The sequence below is a fragment of the Taeniopygia guttata genome, chromosome 9, assembly GCF_048771995.1.
Source record: "Taeniopygia guttata chromosome 9, bTaeGut7.mat, whole genome shotgun sequence".
In the NCBI taxonomy this organism is placed as follows: Eukaryota; Metazoa; Chordata; class Aves; order Passeriformes; family Estrildidae; genus Taeniopygia; species Taeniopygia guttata.
This window is the reverse complement of record NC_133034.1, coordinates 25,067,460-25,085,964: the sequence shown is the minus strand read 5'-3', so window position 1 is coordinate 25,085,964 and position 18,505 is coordinate 25,067,460. Positions and strand designations below refer to the sequence as shown.

General features: G+C 47.5%; 1 protein-coding gene across 2 annotated transcripts in view; it reads left to right on the top strand.

Annotated features, from left to right (window-relative positions):
- The first annotated feature begins 878 nt into the window (after window positions 1-878).
- LEKR1 (leucine, glutamate and lysine rich 1) overlaps window positions 879-18,505 on the top strand; it is a 34,738-nt gene continuing 17,111 nt past the window's right edge. For both annotated transcript variants that reach the window (XM_030280276.4, XM_072933524.1), the window contains exons 1-5: window positions 879-1,016; window positions 9,472-9,686; window positions 14,075-14,194; window positions 14,595-14,770; window positions 17,189-17,374. In XM_030280276.4, the coding sequence (XP_030136136.4) occupies window positions 969-1,016; window positions 9,472-9,686; window positions 14,075-14,194; window positions 14,595-14,770; window positions 17,189-17,374 (745 nt within the window). In that variant the 5' untranslated portion in view covers window positions 879-968. The remainder of the gene's footprint in view (window positions 1,017-9,471; window positions 9,687-14,074; window positions 14,195-14,594; window positions 14,771-17,188; window positions 17,375-18,505) is intronic.

Sequence of the window (18,505 nt, the reverse complement as noted above, 5' to 3'; positions counted from 1 at the left end):
GTGCGCTCCAGTGGGTCTCACCGGGAGCTGGCGGCTCCCGGTTCATCCCGAGGTTGAGCTCATGCCTCGGGTGTGACAGGCAGATGACCCAGCTGGCAGGGCTGGATTTGGGGTGGCGGGGACTAATTGGGGGTGTCAGAGGTGGCTTTGGGGTGTCAGAGCCAAACTGGGGCTGGTAGGGCAGAATTAGGGGTGTCAGATGCAGGTTTGAGGTGTCAGGAGGGGCTTTGGGGTGTCATGGCTAAATTTGGGCTGTCACGGCTGGCTGGGGAGGAGGCAGAGGTGGTTTTGGGGCGTCAGTATAGAGTTTGGGGAGTCAGGGACGAGTTTGGCATGTCAGGGCCAAATTCAGGACATTGGGGGGTGGCTTTGCGAGCGCAAGGCCAAATTTGGGGTAGCAGAGCCAAATCTGGGATGTCAGATTTCGGCTTTGGGGTGTCAGCGTTTGACTTTGAGTTATTGGGGCTGGCTTCAGAGTGGCAGGGCCAAATTTGGGGTGTCAAGATCTGGCTTTAGTGTGTCAAAATCAAATTCAGGAATTTGGGGCTGGCTTGGGAGTGGCAGGGCCGAAGGCCGAATCTTTGGGGTATCAGCGTTTGGGGTGTAAAGGCCCAATTTGGGATGTCGGGGCCGGCTTCGAGGTGTCAGAAGCGGCTCTAGGGAGGATTTTGACAGGTCGGGGCTGGCTTTGGGGTGTCAGGGGGGTTTTTGGGGCGCATTTAACCCCGGCGCTCCGGGGCCGCGCTGCCCCGGCCGCCTCCCCTCAGCCGCTGCGACGCGCACGCGCCGTTGCCGCGGTTACGGCGGACGCCGCGGCCACAAAATGGCGGCGGCCGCCGCGCCCCCCCCGCCCCTCACGGGCCCCCCATACCGGGACCCCGGCGGGCCCTGACCCCCGAGCCCCCCGGGCCCCCCGAGCCCCCAGCCCCCGCCGCTCCCGGAGCCCGCCGCCGAGCCCGCGGGAGGCCATGGAGCGGCGCGGCCCCGTCCACGCGCTGCCCGAGGAGATCCGCAAGGTACGAGCTGTGGAAATGCCAGACCGCAGCACGCAGAGCTCCTGCAGGGATGTTGTACAGGCCTATGAGCACCGGTGCATTATCTGTACGTTTTGGTCCTGGGTTAAGGTTGGGTGTTGAGTTTCCTCACTCTTTGTGCGGTGTAATTACAGTAATTCTATAGGAACCCTGCAGAGGGACACCTGAGTCTGTGCTGGGGCTGTCACTGCAGGTGATTTTTGGGGAGCACCTCGCCCTGTGCCGGGGCTGTCACTGCAGGTGAGTTTTGGGGAACACCTCAGGGCTGTCACTGCAGGTGAGTTTTGGGGAACACCTCGCCCTGTGCCGGGGCTGTCACTGCAGGTGAGTTTTGGGGAACACCTCGCTCTGTGCCGGGGCTGTCACTGCAGGTGAGTTTTGGGGAACACCTCAGGGCTGTCACTGCAGGTGAGTTTTGGGGAACACCTCGCCCTGTACTGGGGCTGTCACTGCAGGTGAGTTTTGGGGAACACCTCACTCTGTGCCAGGGCTGTCACTGCAGGTGAGTTTTGGGGAACACCTCGCCCTGTGCTGTGGCTGTCACTGCAGGTGAGTTTTGGGGAGCACCTCGCCCTGTGCCGGAGCTGTCACTGCAGGTGAGTTTTGGGGAGCACCTCTCCCTGTGCTGTGGCTGTCACTGCAGGTGAGTTTTGGGGAACACCTCACCCTGTGCTGGGGCTGTCACTGCAGGTGAGGCTCAGATTTCCCCTTTCTGGCGTGTTTTGCTGCTGGGAGTTGGGAAGGACTGCAGAGCATGACATGTTCCAGAGGAGTATCAACACACACGGGGACGGAACATTCCCCTTCCTCTCCCCTCGTGTCTCTGCGTGTTCTTTTGTTTGCGAGACAGATGATTGCCGGCGTAACCCCGCTGTTGTTTATTTATATGGCTCAATTTAGGAGGAGGCTGCACTCAAGTGGAACACGAGTCACTTTCTGTAACACTATCAGGTTTTCACTCTGGCAGTACAACACCCAGCTGTCCTCATTCCTCGCTCTGCGGCTCATAATTGACAAGTCATTTAAAAGCTTTGTGTACTCAGCCTGGAGAAATTCTCCCTGGCTTAGTCCAGGAAGTTGTTCAGACAATTTCTGAGATGATTTCTGAGAAATCAAGGATGGGTATGATAGACAAAGAAAGGGGAAAGGAATACTTAGCCGTAAAAATAGAAGGGAAGCAACTGTGGAACACTTTCAGACTCATGAGCAGCTGTTTCGGTAGCAGGAAGGATCCCACTAAGTTTGTTTTTTTAGCAGTTGTTTTTTAACCCCAACGGGGGGATAGCGGTGAGCAAAAATCAGTGTAAACTCACAGAAACGGTTGTACCAAACTGTTGGATGAGGGAATCCTCCTGGAGCTGGTTACTGCTTAATATTTCCTATAATGACTTCAAGCTGCAGTTTGGTGGCACTTGAGCCTGTTTTATGTTGGGATCAGTTCCTGCTCCATGTGCTAGGCGTATGCTGGCACAAGGAGGGAGCAGCAGCCAGGGCAGGCACAGAAACACAGTGACATGAATTCTGTCAGCAGCAGTGTCAGTGGCTGCTGGTTACTATTGAGCCAGGATCTTGGATTACAGTAAGGAAAATGCTGGTGCCAGTTGAGAAGGGGTGTGAGCACTCTGGGAACAGCATTAAACTCCATATTCTTAGGGAAAAATAAGTCATTTAAAATTAATCCAAGGCATCACTACAAAATCCATAATAACCTCCTTGCCAGACTTAACAGCGAGGGCTGTGATCAGGTCATAAGCAGAATAATATGAACAAAGGGATGCTACACAGAAAGAATCTGTTACTGTATTAATAGTTTTAACATCTCAATAATTGTAATAGGAATCACATGTGAAACTTGGGTCTTCGTTGTCCCTCTGTTCAGGGCTGTTGAGGTTTCAGTTCTGAGCTGCAGGCTTTAAAAATAATGACGTGACTGATGGGAATTTAGAAAAGAGCAAAAATAGTAAAGAGCTTTAAAATCTTCTAAGAAAGGATAATAGAGCTGGGTTTGCTCATTCTGGAAAATACCTGAGGGCACAGTAACTGAACACAGGAGGTGGTGGTTCATTTCCAGGTGCAAATGAGTCTTTTCCTCACATTTCTGGATGTGCTTTGGTTAACTAAAACTCTGAAGCAGCTCTCCCAGGCCGTTGTGGAATTCTCCCAGTGGGATTGTCACTTCAACTTGTCCCTCAAAGTAGAGGATGGGGCAGGCAATCTCTGGAGATCCCACCAGTGCTGGGTACATCTTTAACAAAAAGTCTGGTGCAGAAGATGCAGGATCCTCCTCCTGCCACGTGTGAGCTCCAAGGCAGCGACAGCCTGGAATTTGGGGTGAGAAAGTGTCGGGGTTTTACACATCCTCCAACACATCAGCCAGCTCGTGTTGGAGCTGCAGCATCCTTACAAGGCACTACAGTCATTCTCACCATTTCCTGCCCTTGTATCTCCCATCCTTCCTGCACACATGTCCTCACTCCCTTCCCAGGAACGATGAACATTCTCTGCCCAGATTTTCTAGCCTCTCCTTTGGGATCTCCTTTGCCCAGGGTGAGGGGTGTTCCCTGGCTGGGCGCTGGGATGGAACAGATGGACGGATGGATGGATGGACAGATGGATGGACGGATGGATGGATGGACAGATGGATGGATGGATGGATGCTGGAGGCTGAGTTGTGCTACTCACAGAGGCTTCAGGAGCTGCCTCACAGGGCAGGCTGCAGAGCTCTCGTTGTTCCTCCCCTTGGAGCTGCACAAGCTGCTTATCACGATTTTATTTTAAAGGAAGTTTTAGTCTAGAGGGAAGGAGATTTCTCGGCATTTTGTTAAGGGACTTTGGTTCTTCACGTTCTGATCAATTTTGCCTCAGAGAAGTGTGTGAAAACTTTTACGTGTTCGTGCTTTCTTCTGTCTCTCGTTCCTTCTTCTGCTCTCACACAACTTTCGCAACATTGCATTCTCATTCATTGCAAGAAGGGTGCTAAATGAAAAAACCAAAATCAATAGCGGAAGAAAACATCTACTTGTCCATTATTAAAGTTTATAGTATTCTTTTGTATTTATAGTCCCATACTTATTGGAAACTAATTGTTAGTAAAGATGGAAATCAGTGGTTTTTAATGCCTATTTTAATGTATTTACATAGAATTTCTGCAAGCAAACTGAGCCTGAGAGGTGTCACAAGTTAGGGAGTTAGTGTTTCCGTGATTCCAATGTCATGGATGTGTATTTTTGGGGACTTCTGGTTTTGTTGCTTGGTTAATGTTTTATTTTGGCTTAATTTTTCCTTAGAGCTTTTATATTTCACCTTGTGAAATATAAAAGTTGCTTGTTGCCAGTGGTAGATGAATTTTTTTTGTGCCTTTGGACTTTGTGGCAGGGAAGTAGAAGGGAAGATGCAACTTTGCACTGAGGATCTCCCCAAAACAGGAAACAGAACAACAACAGAATGGCCCAAGTCCTTACAGCAGCAAACGCATTTATATTTAATTTCATGCTTTATTTGGCAGAAAAAAAGATAATAAGCTTTGTTACCGTAAATCATAAAGCGAATGGGGCTAAGATACCCTCAGATTGAGAGTTGTCTCAGTGCAGGAGCTGAGGAGCTCAGGCCGGGCAGGAAGCCCGAGGCTGTTCCCCATGAGGACAGAACGTCCTGTGGTGTCCCCAGAGTATCGGGTACACCACAAGCAGCCAGCGGGTACTCAGTGCCTCTCCCACGTGTGCTATAGATGGGGCACAGGATGGGCCCTGTATGAGCACATCACCTCAGCTTTCCCTTCTCCTGCTCTCTGTGAGCCCAGCGTTGGGGTTTTCCTGGGAGAACTTCGGGAACACGCAGTTCCAGCTGTGGTTGGGAGCCCACGGGCCTGTCCCGTCCTCCAGGACAGCACAGCTCTGTGTTTGGGATGTGCTGCTTTGGCACCAGCAGGGATTTAAAAGCAGATAAGTTTCCAGTTTGTGCCCTCCAGATAAGTGTGGTGGAATGGCAGAGCCCTTTTCAGCATCTTCAGGCCCCCACCTCCAGGATTCTCCTGGAGGTGATGTCCCCAAGCTGCTCCAGTGCTCAGTGAGGTTTTCAGCACTGGGCTGTGGAATTTGTGGTGTTTTATGGTGTTGAGGTGTCAGGTTCCTGCTGTGAGTGTGTTCTGGGTGTGCTCTGGAAATGGGAGAAAATCCTGGAATGGTTTGGGTTGGAAGGGACCCCAAAGTGCCATGGGCAGGGACACCTTCCCCTGTCCCAGGTGACTCCAAACCCCCGTGTCCAGCCTGGCCGTGGGCACTGCCAGGGATTGTATCCAGATGCTTCTCCACTGAGGGACACTCCACACCCTCTCTGGGCACTACAGCCAAGCTTTTCTCATCAGCCCAGGGCTGTGTTCTCTACATCCAAGGTTTCCTCACAAATCCAGGGCTGTGCTCACTCCAGCCAACCTTTCTGCAGCCGGTGTCCAAGCGTGCTGCTGGCAACTGGAGGGACTGGAATCTCCTCACTCCCACTGGTGGGGTGCAGCCAGGAGGGGCTTCCTGACAGTCACACCTGGCTGCAGAGAGTTCCTGGGGCAAAGGTCTGGATAACAATGGGCTAAATCATCCTCTGTGTGCTGTGTTTCGTCAGCAGATGCTTTGTGGCACCCTCGGCTGAGTTCTCCGCTGGAATGTGCCCTGCCACATCCCAGGGAAGCTGGGGAGCCCAGGAAGGGGTGCTGGCCCTGGGCTGGGCTCTGCAGGCTCTGTGAGTGTGAGAATCCCTTGGGATTCATCCTTCTGCTTCCTCCAGGCTGCAGTGCCTTCAGCTACCTGAGCTCCCGGGGTTCCTTCCTGCGTGACACAGGGATTATCCCAGGGATGTTTTGAATGAAGCAACTTTCTGGTTTTACTCCCAGCCTGCTGTTCATGTGTTCATTTTTTATTTTGCAACTGTGATTTTACGGGCAGAGAGCAAATAATGATGTGAACAGCGTGGCTCAGCAGAACCATCTGTATTGCTTTGGGGTAGATGCTGATTGAAAACTTGGCTCATAATACACTTTTTTTTCTTTTAAAAGAAGTGAAGTTTCCACTGAGGCCTTTTAAAAATCTTCCTTTGACTAAGGCAAATATAAATTTCGATCTGCTACCTCCTCATTTTGCATATACATCAAAAAGATTCCCCTTTCTTCCCCAAGAATCAGTGGTGTGGTTTGAGTCATCATTTCTTTTTGTGCAATAGGGATTGACTGATGTGTCAGAAGAGGGACACCCAGGATGAGAGACATGAAAATAATGTGAGAGAGGAGTGAAACAAAAAAGAAAGTAAAATTGGGTAATAAGGTAGAATAAATCAACATACAGAAATACTTTAAGACCACCCAGCTGCAGTGTAAGGATTTCTTTGTTTCTTGACTTTTATGTTTTCAGCTACAAGTTTAATTTGGACAAATACAGAGTTTTTTTGTTTTGAGCAGTCCTTGCTGAAGCAATCTCAGTCCTGACAGATGCACCAGGAGCTGTGGACCAAGGAGCACAGGGTGTTGTGAGGAATTTCTCCATGGAAAGGGCTATCCAGCCTGGCCCAGCTACCCAGGGCAGTGTGGGGTCCCCATCCCCGCAGGGATTTATCAGCCCTGTGGATGTTGGGGGTGTGGGTGCTGTGGGATGGTGCCCTCGATGCTCCTGCAGGACTTTTTTAGGGTTCTGTGCTGAGTGATCCGTCTGCTGGGTGCTGTGATGTCAAAGCCCTGCCAAATGAGAGAGGAGCTCACTCTTCCAGACAGGAATCCAGCTCTCCATCGTGGGGTGTTTGTGGCTGGAATGTGAAATTCCAGAGGAGAGGGGTGGTGGTGCACGACCTGACACACCCTGGAGTTATTTGGTCAAGTTCGAGTGGTACAAATTCCTGTCTCATCATTCAAAAGGCTAAAAATGGTCCAGACCACCAATTTCTTTTCTTTTTTTCCTTACAGCTTATGCTCTACAGATGAAACTGAGTCAGACAGATGTAATTTGAGTGATTATCCCTCTTGGCTCAGGCCTCCCCTTGCCTTGGTAGCTAAAGAAATCTTTGTAACCAGGGGATAATATTTCCTTCCAAAACCAACTGCAGAGTGGAAACTGTTCCCCCAGATGCTTTACAGCATCTGTGCATCACTCACAACTGCAGTTCAAAGTCTTATGGATAAATATCTTCCCAGATCAAGCACTTTGTCCTCAGCAAAACTGTTTTTTTAATTTCTAATTGATTTTTTCTGTTCACTGCTTGTCCTCAGTGCTCACTCAGGACACGCAAGTCCCCTTTCTACTCAGAGCTCTGACAGTTTCCTTTTCTATTCCTTCCAAGCTGTTTTTCCCCTGATTTTTTCCTGCTTTGAAGTTGAAATGGCAACAGTGTTTTTATCAAATGGAAACAGTGAAAAATGAAATCTGAAACCATGAATTTGTATTTGGTACGCATCCTTAGTGGTTACTCAGCAATCTCACTGTTCCAGAAGAGGTAATTTGTAAGCATAAAAACTGATGAGTTTGTTTCCTACAGATTTAGTGAAATGGTTGGTCAGCTTTGGTGTCTAAGAGACAAGGTCTAGTGGAGCTAGATAAATGGAATGGAAAAGCATTTATTTATGAGGCTGCCAGGGGCAGGGATAGATGGGATATTGGAAATGTCCCTGCCATGGCAGGGATGGGACTAGGTGGGCTTTAAGATCCTTCCAACCCAAACCCTTCTGTGATTCCATGAGAGAGGAGCTTGGATTTAGGATGGGGAATCAGGTCAGTGCCTTCCTTGCTCTATTCACTTTGATCTGGGTCCTGTTAATTTTAATCTGTCCTGGACAGATGTGCTGGGTTTAAAAGAGGTGTGGCTGGCATCACTCAACGTGTGCCAAATCCATTCCCGGTGTCAGGGAACTGTTCCATGTATTAAGGTGGATATTTGGAAGCTGTTCAATCTGTACACTTATTGCAGTGCTTGCAGGGTAATTATTAATGTGCAGAGCAAGGTCCTGATTTACACAGCCTCTCCTATACTGTGCTTTTTTAAACTCTGTAGCAAATACTGTAAAAATCCAACCTGATCAGAAATCCTCCCAGATTTTCATTTCACCTGAGGAATGGATGGGAAGCAGAGCACTTCCAGCTGAGCCCAGACAGGGAGTATTTGTTGTTCTATGACTTCATTTATTTTGAAATTCAGTAACAAAACTGACTTTGAAAATGAAGAAGTTTTGGTACTTGCACAAACCCTTTTCAGTTCAGACCCCTGGAGATTCTATCTTGTTTTTGATGGGAGAAGCAGTGAAAGTTCTCAGCTGTTTGTGCGAGCAGCAGCAGTGGCTGTGCTGCGCAGAGCACCGTGTCCTCTCTGTGATAAAACCCCCTCCTGTGCTCCCTGCACAGCTCGTTTTGTCCTTTTCCAGTGCTTTGGAACTTTGGGGTACTTATCCTGAAGAACAGTTTCAGGTTTCCAAGCACAGACTGCAGCTGCCAGGAAAAATAAACTTGTATTTTCAGCTCCTTCAGAGTAGCTGTAACCAGGGGGGGTTTAAACTGGGGCAACATTAAGAAATGGGGAAATAAAGCTTGACCAGGGCACCCTGAAACACTGTTTATATCAATCTATATTTAAATTCCAAAAGGTTGTTGTATGAGTCTTTAATTTATATTTTTGGAAAGCTCTTTTCTTTCCTCTGGATAGGGTTTCTTTCTGTTTATCCCAAAGTCTCTAAACATCTCTTTTTTTTTTTTTCTTCTTCTGTAAAAACAAAGTTTCTTAATTGGACTTGAACTGTTTGAGCAGGTGCTTGCGTGTTCCCTGCTTCAAGGTTAATAAGTGGATGTGTTGGAAAAGTCTGTTTCCCAGTTTAATAAGTGGCCTTTCCATTGGATGGGTGTTACATGCTCTGTGTTTTGTAATCAGTCCTGAGTCCTTCATTCCTGGCAAAGGGGCTGCAGATTCCACAGCACCCCAGTGCCATGGACACCACAGCAGCAGCACTCAGGAATTGTTTGTGTGAAGATTGTGGATTGCATCACTTTATTCACTCTCCCTCATCTTGCTTCCTTCACTTGGATGTGAGTTGTTGGAAACCCACAGAAATAACATTTATCTGGTAACCCCAGATTCATTAATGAAATAGCTTTACAAAACACATTTCATTTCATTTTCCATGAATACCTCCAACCTAACTCAGAAGTACTTTAGCATTTCAGTGGGAGTTCCCACATATCAAATTGATGTATCTTGGGAAGTTGCCAGGAAGGAAAAGTGCTGCTCTAGCTGGGGTTTGCTAATGAAAATTTTTGTCTTTATTTGTTAAAGCAATAACATCATCTGATCTGAAATGTTCCAGAGCAGCAAATTGTTTGAATTGTTTGGATTTATTATTATTTCTTAGAGTGACTGAGGTTTTTTCTAGTGGAACCTGTTTCTGTGAGGCAATCTGAGGCATTTTCTCTCCTTGCAGATGTCCCGGGAGCAGACAGTGTGCAAGTACTGTGGAGTCAGCTACCTGACACTGCACGAGTTCAAGGTGATGGAAGACAAAGTCAGAGCCATGGAGAAGGAGATTAAAGTTTATAAGGGAAGTCTGGAACGGGAGCAGAGGCTTCAGGCAGAATTGCAGGCTCTCCACCACGACCTTGAGCGCTGCCAGGCTGAGAGCGAATCCAAAACCGAAAGGTCAGAGCTCATCATCTCCTCTGGTGATCCTCTCCTGTGTGTGGCAGGGAATTTCAGCCCAAAGCAGCTTCAAATACAAATAACATTTGTCTTTCGTTTCTCAGATGGCCCATATGCACTGTAATACTTGATTTAAATCATCTTTCCTGGTGTCCTGTGGGTGCAGGTTCAGAATTCCTGAGCAGTTTAGAAGTGGTCAGTATGTGGAAGGTGAAGGAAAGGCCAGAAGGCACTCAGAGGGATTTCCCCTGCACACACTCCCCAAGGGAATTGATGAATATCTCATCTTGTCATAAATCTCTAATGTTCCCAATGAAATTGGGACTTCCACAGGTCTGAAATTTGGGCTGACTGTCTCACAATACAGAATTCCCAGTGTTTTTCCCTGGCAGTCTCAGGATTCCCTCTCTGCAGGGCTGGTACAGAACCCCAAAGCAATGAGGAGCAGTTTGGGAACTGCCAGGGGCATTTTGCTTCACAAACAGGAGGTTTCCAATCCTTACAGAGATGGGAAGGCCCCAGTTAAAGGGGAAGTTTTGTACCATAAAACTCCAGTAATTATTGATAGATCTCAGAGCCACATTTGGATTTTCAGGGCACAGTTAGGAGCTTTAAGTGTGTTCTTTCAGCTTATATTTACAGGGTTTGTATCCTTTTCTATGCACATATTTTGGAATCTATTGTTATATTCCATTAATTGATTATAGTAGGACTATAAATAATTGATGTTTTTAGTCAATTAATAAAAGATACTTTATAAAAATGCTGTTTGCTTGAGTTTTCTACTGATGGATTGAGGCTAACAGAAGCTCCAGGGTAACCTTTTGCTCATCTGACTCAAACAGACAGAAATTTTTTGCAAGGATGAGGTTCTAATTTTAATTATCAGCTCAGTTTGACTTTTGGGATTCCCAGGAGGAGCGTTCCTTGTGTGACTGCCTCACACCAAGGGATCTAGAGCTGAAGGTGGTCTTGAGATTGGATTGAAATACTTTGGAAACCTGCTTTTTTGGGAGAATCACTCAAATACTGTTTAAAAATTAACTTAATTAATGGATTTAGTTAGGGTTTTGCATGCTAATATTATTAATAAAAGATTCTTTTTAGATCACAAGTTCCCGGAAAAGTGAGCAAAATGCATTTATCTTGTAAATTACTCATATTTCTTGCAATATATTTTTCCTTTAAATTTAACATCTTCCACACCTCCTTCCCAATATTTAATATTTTCTGTGGTTTAACATCTATTTTTAAAGCTTGTTTGCTCCTTGTCCCCTTAATGACCCTGGGTGGCAGCTCTGGTGGCAGTGTGTGAGCAAATGCACTGACAGCACATTCTTCTTGTCGAGGATCATTTGCCAGAGCTAAACTTTAAATTTTCATCAGGCTGACTTTTTGTAGTAAAGCTGGAACAGTTAATAAAATTTTTATCTCTGCACTTTTCCCCCCTAAGGCTCCACTTGATTTAAAAGCTGCTGAAATCAAACGGAGTACTTGCAGTAGGTTTCCATTCCAGCCATAAATCAACCCTTGTGCCTTGTTAAGAAACTTGGCTGAATATTCCTTATCTCCTTGCTGTCCTGGGCCTCTCTGACTGCCCTGTGCTGTGGTATAAACTCTTCAACATCCTGGGTCTGGCCAGGCTGACAAATCACTGCTCCCAGAAGCCAAACATGCCTTTTTCTTACTTTTATCTCTGCTAGACCAAGGGATTGAATCTCTTATCAGCTACAGACTGTTTCAGGTTTCTGTTCCCTCCAGGTTCAGGTATAACCTTGAAAGGCACCTGGAATTTGCCTGTCCTCAGTTACCTTTCCTTTGGGATGCTGGCAGGAGGAGGGGAACCAACTGCACCGATCCCACTCAGCTTATTCTGTGTTAGAATCCCTTCAGTCTTGATAGTTAATCGAATTATTACTAATTGAATTAGCAAGATTCAGTGTAGGAAATGTAAAATAGCTGTAAATCCATATGCACACATGCCTTGAATGCTTCCAGGGGTGGTGACTTCACCGCTTTGTGAACTGAAAATGAGCAGCTCCCAGCTGTGAAATGAAAGTGAGCAGCTCCAAAGTTTCATGGCAGTGAAAATGCTGGGGTGGAGCTTTTTTTCCTGGACAGAGTGTTCCAGGCTCCCGTGTGCATGCTGTCCTTGCTGGCAGTGCCAGTGCTGCTCCATCCCAGCGGGATGTGCAGGGCAGGGATGGTTCCTGTGCTGGGCAGGGATGGTTCTGTGCAGGGATGGTTCTGTGCTGGGCAGGGATGGTTCCTGAGCAGGGCAGGGATGGTTCCTGTGCAGGGCAGGGATGGTTCCTGTGCTGGGATGGTTCCTGTGCTGTGCAGGGATGGTTCTGTGCAGGGCAGGGATGGTTCTGTGCTGGGCAGGGATGGTTCCTGTGCTGGGCAGGGATGGTTCCTGAGCAGGGCAGGGATGGTTCCTGTGCAGGGCAGGGATGGTTCCTGTGCTGGGATGGTTCCTGTGCAGGGATGGTTCCTGTTCTGGGCAGGGATGGTTCTGTGCTGGGCAGGGATGGTTCTGTGCTGGGCAGGGATGGTTCCTGTGCTGGGCAGGGATGGTTCCCATGCAGGGCAGGGATGGTTCTGAGCAGGGCAGGGATGGTTCCTGTGCAGGGCAGGGATGGTTCTGTGCTGGGCAGGGATGGTTCCTGTGCAGGGCAGGGATGGTTCCTGTGCTGGGCAGGGATGGTTCCTGTGCTGGGCAGGGATGGTTCCTGTGCTGGGATGGTTCCTGTGCTGGGCAGGGATGGTTCTGTGCTGGGGAACACCTGCAATCCCCCGAGCACCCCCGAGCACCCCCAGAGCTCCTCTCTGCTTCAGGACAGTGATTCTGAGTGTGTTCCTGCTGCTTTCCTCGGGCTGTTCCTCTCCTGTGCCCTGGGAGCACGGGGGGGATGCGGGCATGGCTGGGAATTCTCACTGTGTGATGGGCTGAGATCACCGTGTTCCCTCCATTCCCTAAATGCCAGCTTTTAACCATCCACTGGACTCTTCCTGTGTGCTAAAAAGCCCCAAAATAACCTGTTTATTTTGCTTCCTTGTGATGGTAACAGCAGAGTGCACTGCCTTGCCTTTTCCACAGGTTCTTTAGTGTGTGACTGACCAGGACATGCTGGAAACATCCCTTTAATGTCAGCTCTGGAATGGAAAGAGGAAGAAAAAGTGTCTTTCCTTATTTACCAGTTTCTTTTTAATCCAAAAGATCTTCAAATACGCCCCCTTCTAGAAGAAGAATGGAAAATGAGCATCTAGCTCTCCCTGACTCCCAGAGTTTGGATGTGTTATTGGTCAGTGATAAATCACTGCTTTGCTTTTTTCCTTAGCTGCAAACATAGATTTGAATTCCTGTGGCTGTTTAGGGAATGGACATTTTCTTGTGAGTGACAACAGGTCTGCTGCCAACTACAATCCAACAGATTTTATCTCTCCCTCCTGCTCTCCACCTACTGGAAATTTGCAGGTAGCAATGGGTAAAATTTCCTAAAAATGTAATGCCAGGAATGTCTTCAATTTTTTTTTTTTTTTTTTGTTTCAGGGATCACAATTGAGGCCCAAAAACTTGCTTTTTAACCCCCAGATGTTAGTTCAGCTTTTTTGTCTGTGGATCCAGGTTTCTTAACCAGGACTAATGTTTTTTAAAGGTGCATTTTGGTGCTGATCTGTGTGATAACAGTAACTAATGCACTGCTATAGTTTGGTTTAATTTTTACGTATTTTCAGCATACATCATTTTCATTCTCTTCTGCTGTTTAAAATGGAAGCCAAGGCTGGTGTAGTGCTTCTGCCAGCCTCTGGTTTTGTAAAATTCTTGTCTATTCAAACATTACTTATTTACTTGTGGCAGTGAGTCACCCCAGACTAATAGATCATTTTCTCTGTGTGAGCAGTAGGTGTTGAAAGCTTAAACAGGGGCTGGTTTTTAACAGTTGCTTGTCACTGGAGTGGTATTTTTGGGGCTGGAAGGCTGCTCTAGGATGGTTATCTACAGAAAACAGCTGGGGCTGATGTGCTGTGTGGGATTGTTCCTCAGTGTACCACAGGAAGGCAATTGGATTCAGCTCTTTTATTCCTGTGCAGTTCCATTCATTTCCTGACAATTATGGGAGCAAATGCTGAATTGTTGAAAGAGCAATGTTTAAACTGTGTTTATTTACACTGGGGTAGCTGTGCCTGAAAAACAAACTGGTGCTGCAAAGAAAAGTTCCCGAGGTAAGTGGCAGAGGTGAAGAACACCTTGGGGGATGGTTCTGGGGGTGTTTGCTGTGCCTGAGGCCAGCGCAGAGCTGGCTCCTGCCCTGAGAAAGCTGAAACCAAAGTTGGAGGTTAATTATTGCTGCAAACAATTCTGATCATTTTATTTACATCTGTAGGATAAAAACCCTGACAGTGGAACTTAAAACCAAGCAGGAAGAGATGAAAACTGTGAAATCTGATTTGCAGTATTTCCAGGAGGAGAAGGAAGCTGCCTACAAGCAGTCACAGGTGCTCAGGTGAGAACCCAAAAAGAAATGCTGATGTTGGAAATGCTCTATTTCTTACATATCTATTGTTTATAAAGATTCACCATAAACCTGGGCATACAGTCATTTAAACATGATTACTCTGATTTCTCAATTTAAAATGATTGTACAATTTCCTGTACAGGATTTTGAAATGATGAAACAAACCCAGTTTTCTTCATTTATATATAAAAGCTCTAAACATTTAGATGGGGAAACTTATTATACACATACTCAATACACAGCAGATTTCATACACTTAGTTATTGTAACCCAATGCAGTATAAATTATCAGATAATGGGAAAGTAGTAGTCAAGCTTAGTTTAATTCCCAAGTTGTATTTATAGAATAATTTATAAATATACATCTGGTGTATTTCCTTTCTTGCAGAACTACCTTGGAACACCATTGCTCCACCCTGAACAAGGCTGTCTCACTGTTCCCTTTCATTAGAAGTGAATTAGACAGTATTAAAGAGGTCATATCCACCAACATGGAGAACTTTGCTGCCATGAAGGAAGAAATTTTTCGGCAAATAAAAGCCATGAGCAAAGAAGCTCTGACAGGTAAATCATCCTGCAACCATTCTGGGCAAGAGAAAAAAGGATCCTCCAGGTAGTCCAGCATCCTTGTGGGAGCTGCTGGAGTGTCCTGCAGTGCTGCCCCCCAAACTGGGCAGGCTGCACCCCTTCCCTCCCAGCTGACTGGGAGGGCAAGTGAAGGAAAAGAGGAAAATCATGAAGCTGGTGGGATACAATCCTGCTGTTCATTGTCCAGCTGAAGTAGAACATCAGGCTCTGAGAGTAAAATTCAAAGAATTGGTCTCACTTTGAGTGCAGGACCAGCAAGGCCTTCAGAAATAGTAATCAGACATATTCCTTTCCTAGAGTTTGTCAGTGTGGATGAGCTGCTGTTTCACTGAATCACAGAATATCCTGAGTTGGGGAGGATCCACAAGGATCAACTCCAGTCCTGGCCATGCACAGGACAACCCAAAGATCCCAGATTAACCAGATTAAGCTCTGGGGGTCACTTTGGTCAGGGCTGTGAGGGCAGGCTGGGGGCTGTGCATCTCCACCTCCCCCATCCCTGTGAGCTCCGGTGCAGATCCACAGCTCCGGTGAAACCTTTGTTCCTGGAGCTGTTTGGCACAGCAGCTGCCCAGTGGGCTGTGAGCAGTGAATTCCTCAATGATTGCTTTGTTCCCACTGGGAAGGGCTCTGGGGGAAGCTGTGCCTGGAGGGGATGAACCCACTGAGACACTGAGGCAGCACCAGCAGGAGCTGGGGGCCCTGGGCCTGCTGCAGATGTGAGCCCAGAGCATCCCTCCCTGAGCCTCCCTCCTGTAGGAGCAGTGAGCTGCAGTGTCTGTGGGACACAGGAAGGTTCCTGTGTCCCTGGGATTCCTCTGTGTCCCTGGGATTCCTCTGTGTCCCTGGGATTCCTCTGTGTCCCAATTCCTCTGTGTCCTGGGGATTCCTCTGTGTCCCTGGGATTCCTCTGTGTCCCTGGGATTCCTCTGAGTCCTGAGGATTCCTTTGTGTCCCCATTCCTCTGTGTCCCGGGGATCCCTCTGTGTCCCGGGGATCCCTCTGTGTCCCGGGGATTCCTCTGTGTCCCGGGGATCCCTCTGTGTCCCGGGGATTCCTCTGTGTCCCGGGGATTCCTCTGTGTCCTGAGGATTCCTCTGTGTCCCTGGGATCCCTCTGAGTCCTGAGGATTCCTTTGTGTCCCCATTCCTCTGTGTCCTGGGGATTCCTCTGTGTCCCTGGGATTCCTCTGTGTCCCAATTCCTCTGTGTCCTGAGGATTCCTCTGTGTCCTCATTCCTCTGTGTCCTGAGGATTCCTCTGTGTCCTGAGGATTCCTCTGTGTCCCGGGGATTCCTCTGTGTCCCCATTCCTCTGTGTCCCGGGGATTCCTCTGTGTCCCCATTCCTCTGTGTCCTGAGGATTCCTCTGTGTCCTGGGGATTCCTCTGTGTCCTGAGGATTCCTCTGTGTCCTGAGGATTCCTCTGTGTCCCCTTTCCTCTGTGTCCCCATTCCTCTGTGTCCTGGGGATTCCTCTGTGTCCTGGAGATTCCTCTGTGTCCTGGGGATTCCTCTGTGTCCTGGGGATTCCTCTGTGTCCCCTTTCCTCTGTGTCCCCATTCCTCTGTGTCCTGGGGATTCCTCTGTGTCCCCATTCCTCTGTGTCCCGGGGATTCCTCTGTGTCCCTGGGATTCCTCTGTGTCCTGAGGATTCCTCTGTGTCCCCATTCCTCTGTGTCCCGGGGATTCCTCTGTGTCCTGGGATTCCTCTGTGTCCCCATTCCTCTGTGTCCTGAGGATTCCTCTGTGTCCTCATTCCTCTGTGTCCCGGGGATTCCTCTGTGTCCCCATTCCTCTGTGTCCTGGGGATTCCTCTGTGTCCTGAGGATTCCTCTGTGTCCCGAGGATTCCTCTGTGTCCCTGGGATTCCTCTGTGTCCTGAGGATTCCTCTGTGTCCCGAGGATTCCTCTGTGTCCCGAGGATTCCTCTGTGTCCTGAGGATTCCTCTGTGTCCCCATTCCTCTGTGTCCCGAGGATTCCCTGTGTCCCGGGGGTTCCTCTCTCCCTGGGCTCACTCCCTGCTGCAGGCTGGAGGGAATGGCAGCATGTGTCTCTGCAGACATCTTCAGCCTCAGAGGGACCCACACATTTCAAGGCTTCTTTCTGGAGTATTCCTTGTTCTGTTTGTTGTAGTACTCCCAATATACAGAGGATCTGTGTGGAAGCAGGAGTGGAGCCTTTCTTACACAGGCTCTGTATCCCTCATCCAACATTTCCCACTTCACACTAGTGCCACACCAGGAATATCACACCCATCCTCAAATCCAGCTTTCTACATCAAAACAATGTAGCCCCACAATATTTTTGTTGATATTATTTTAAAACTCTGATGTTCTTGTTCATGATTAACATAAAATAGTAACAGTCTACACGGGTTTGTTTTGCCTCCTCAGAAATACCCAAATTGAACCAAAGATTGGCAAAATCCCAGCGGGAGAACGAGTGTCTCCAGGAGAAGGTCAAACACCTCACTGAGGTGGCTGACACAGTAGAGCTGAAAACTCAGCAGCTCCAGACTTCCCTTCAGCAGGGGAACGAGCTCCAGAGTCGGTGCCGTGAGCTGCAGAAGGAAACTCTGGGTAAGAGAAGTTTTTATCTTTTCTAGCAAAAATCCCAGGGGGAAAAAAATGGTTTTAAAAGCTCCAAAGTTGTGGTTGTTACTGTGAAAAGATTCAACAGGCCTGAATAAAAGGTGAGTTTTGTGCAGTCAGAAGGAGGGAATGTCACTCCAAGGAGTCTGGAACCCTGCTGGAGCACCAGGCAGCTGACTGGGAGGGAAAGTGGAGAAAAAGAGGAAGAACATGAAGGTGGTGGAAGAAAATCCTGTTGTTAATTGTCCAGCTTAATTAGAACATCAGGCTCTGAGGGTAAAATTCAAAGAATTGGTCTCATTTATTATTATATGGCACAGAATAACAGAATCATGTATTACGTGTTCATTTTGGATTGGTTTGTTTTTATAATACTGTTAAAAAGCTCCAGCAAAGACACCTTCTGTCTTTGCAGAAATAATAATGAGCAGTGGACATGAAATCTCATCAGGTGATCTCTCACATTCTGAAATACATGGGTTAGCATCACGACATCAAACACTTGTACTGCTGGATTTATGTGATGGGAAAAGTGCCCTTAGCTGAGTTCCCTTTTCCCCTCTGCTTACTCCAGAGGTTGCTGCAAACAATGAATTCAAGGTTTGTTCATGAGCATGGCAAACAAACACTTCCATTTTCAGCTTTGCCCTCCTTTAACTCCATGTACAATTGCCTGTTCTTATCTTAAAAGAGAGGTTTTTGCAGTCTCTATTTTATTCTATTTTTGAAGGTTGTTCAGTGTGTTCTATGGGGGACCTGCATGGCTTCTTGGATCTTCTGAAAACCTGAATTTGCTTCCCTGAATTGGCACGTTGCATCAGCCCATCACAATTAATTATCACAGAATCCTGGAATGGTTTGGGTTGGGAGGGACCTTAAAGCTCATCCCACTCCACCCCCTGCCATGGGCAGGGACACCTTCCACTATCCCAGGCTGAAAACTTGCAGTGAAATATAAAACAACTGAGACTTTATGGAGAAAACATAGCTAAAAACACAGCTAATTCCATATATGGAATTCATACAGAATATCAGGACCTTGCAAAATCTTAATGATGAGTAAAAGTACCATCTAAGCTGCTTGATGTTTTATGTGAGACATTTTAAAACTTATTAATG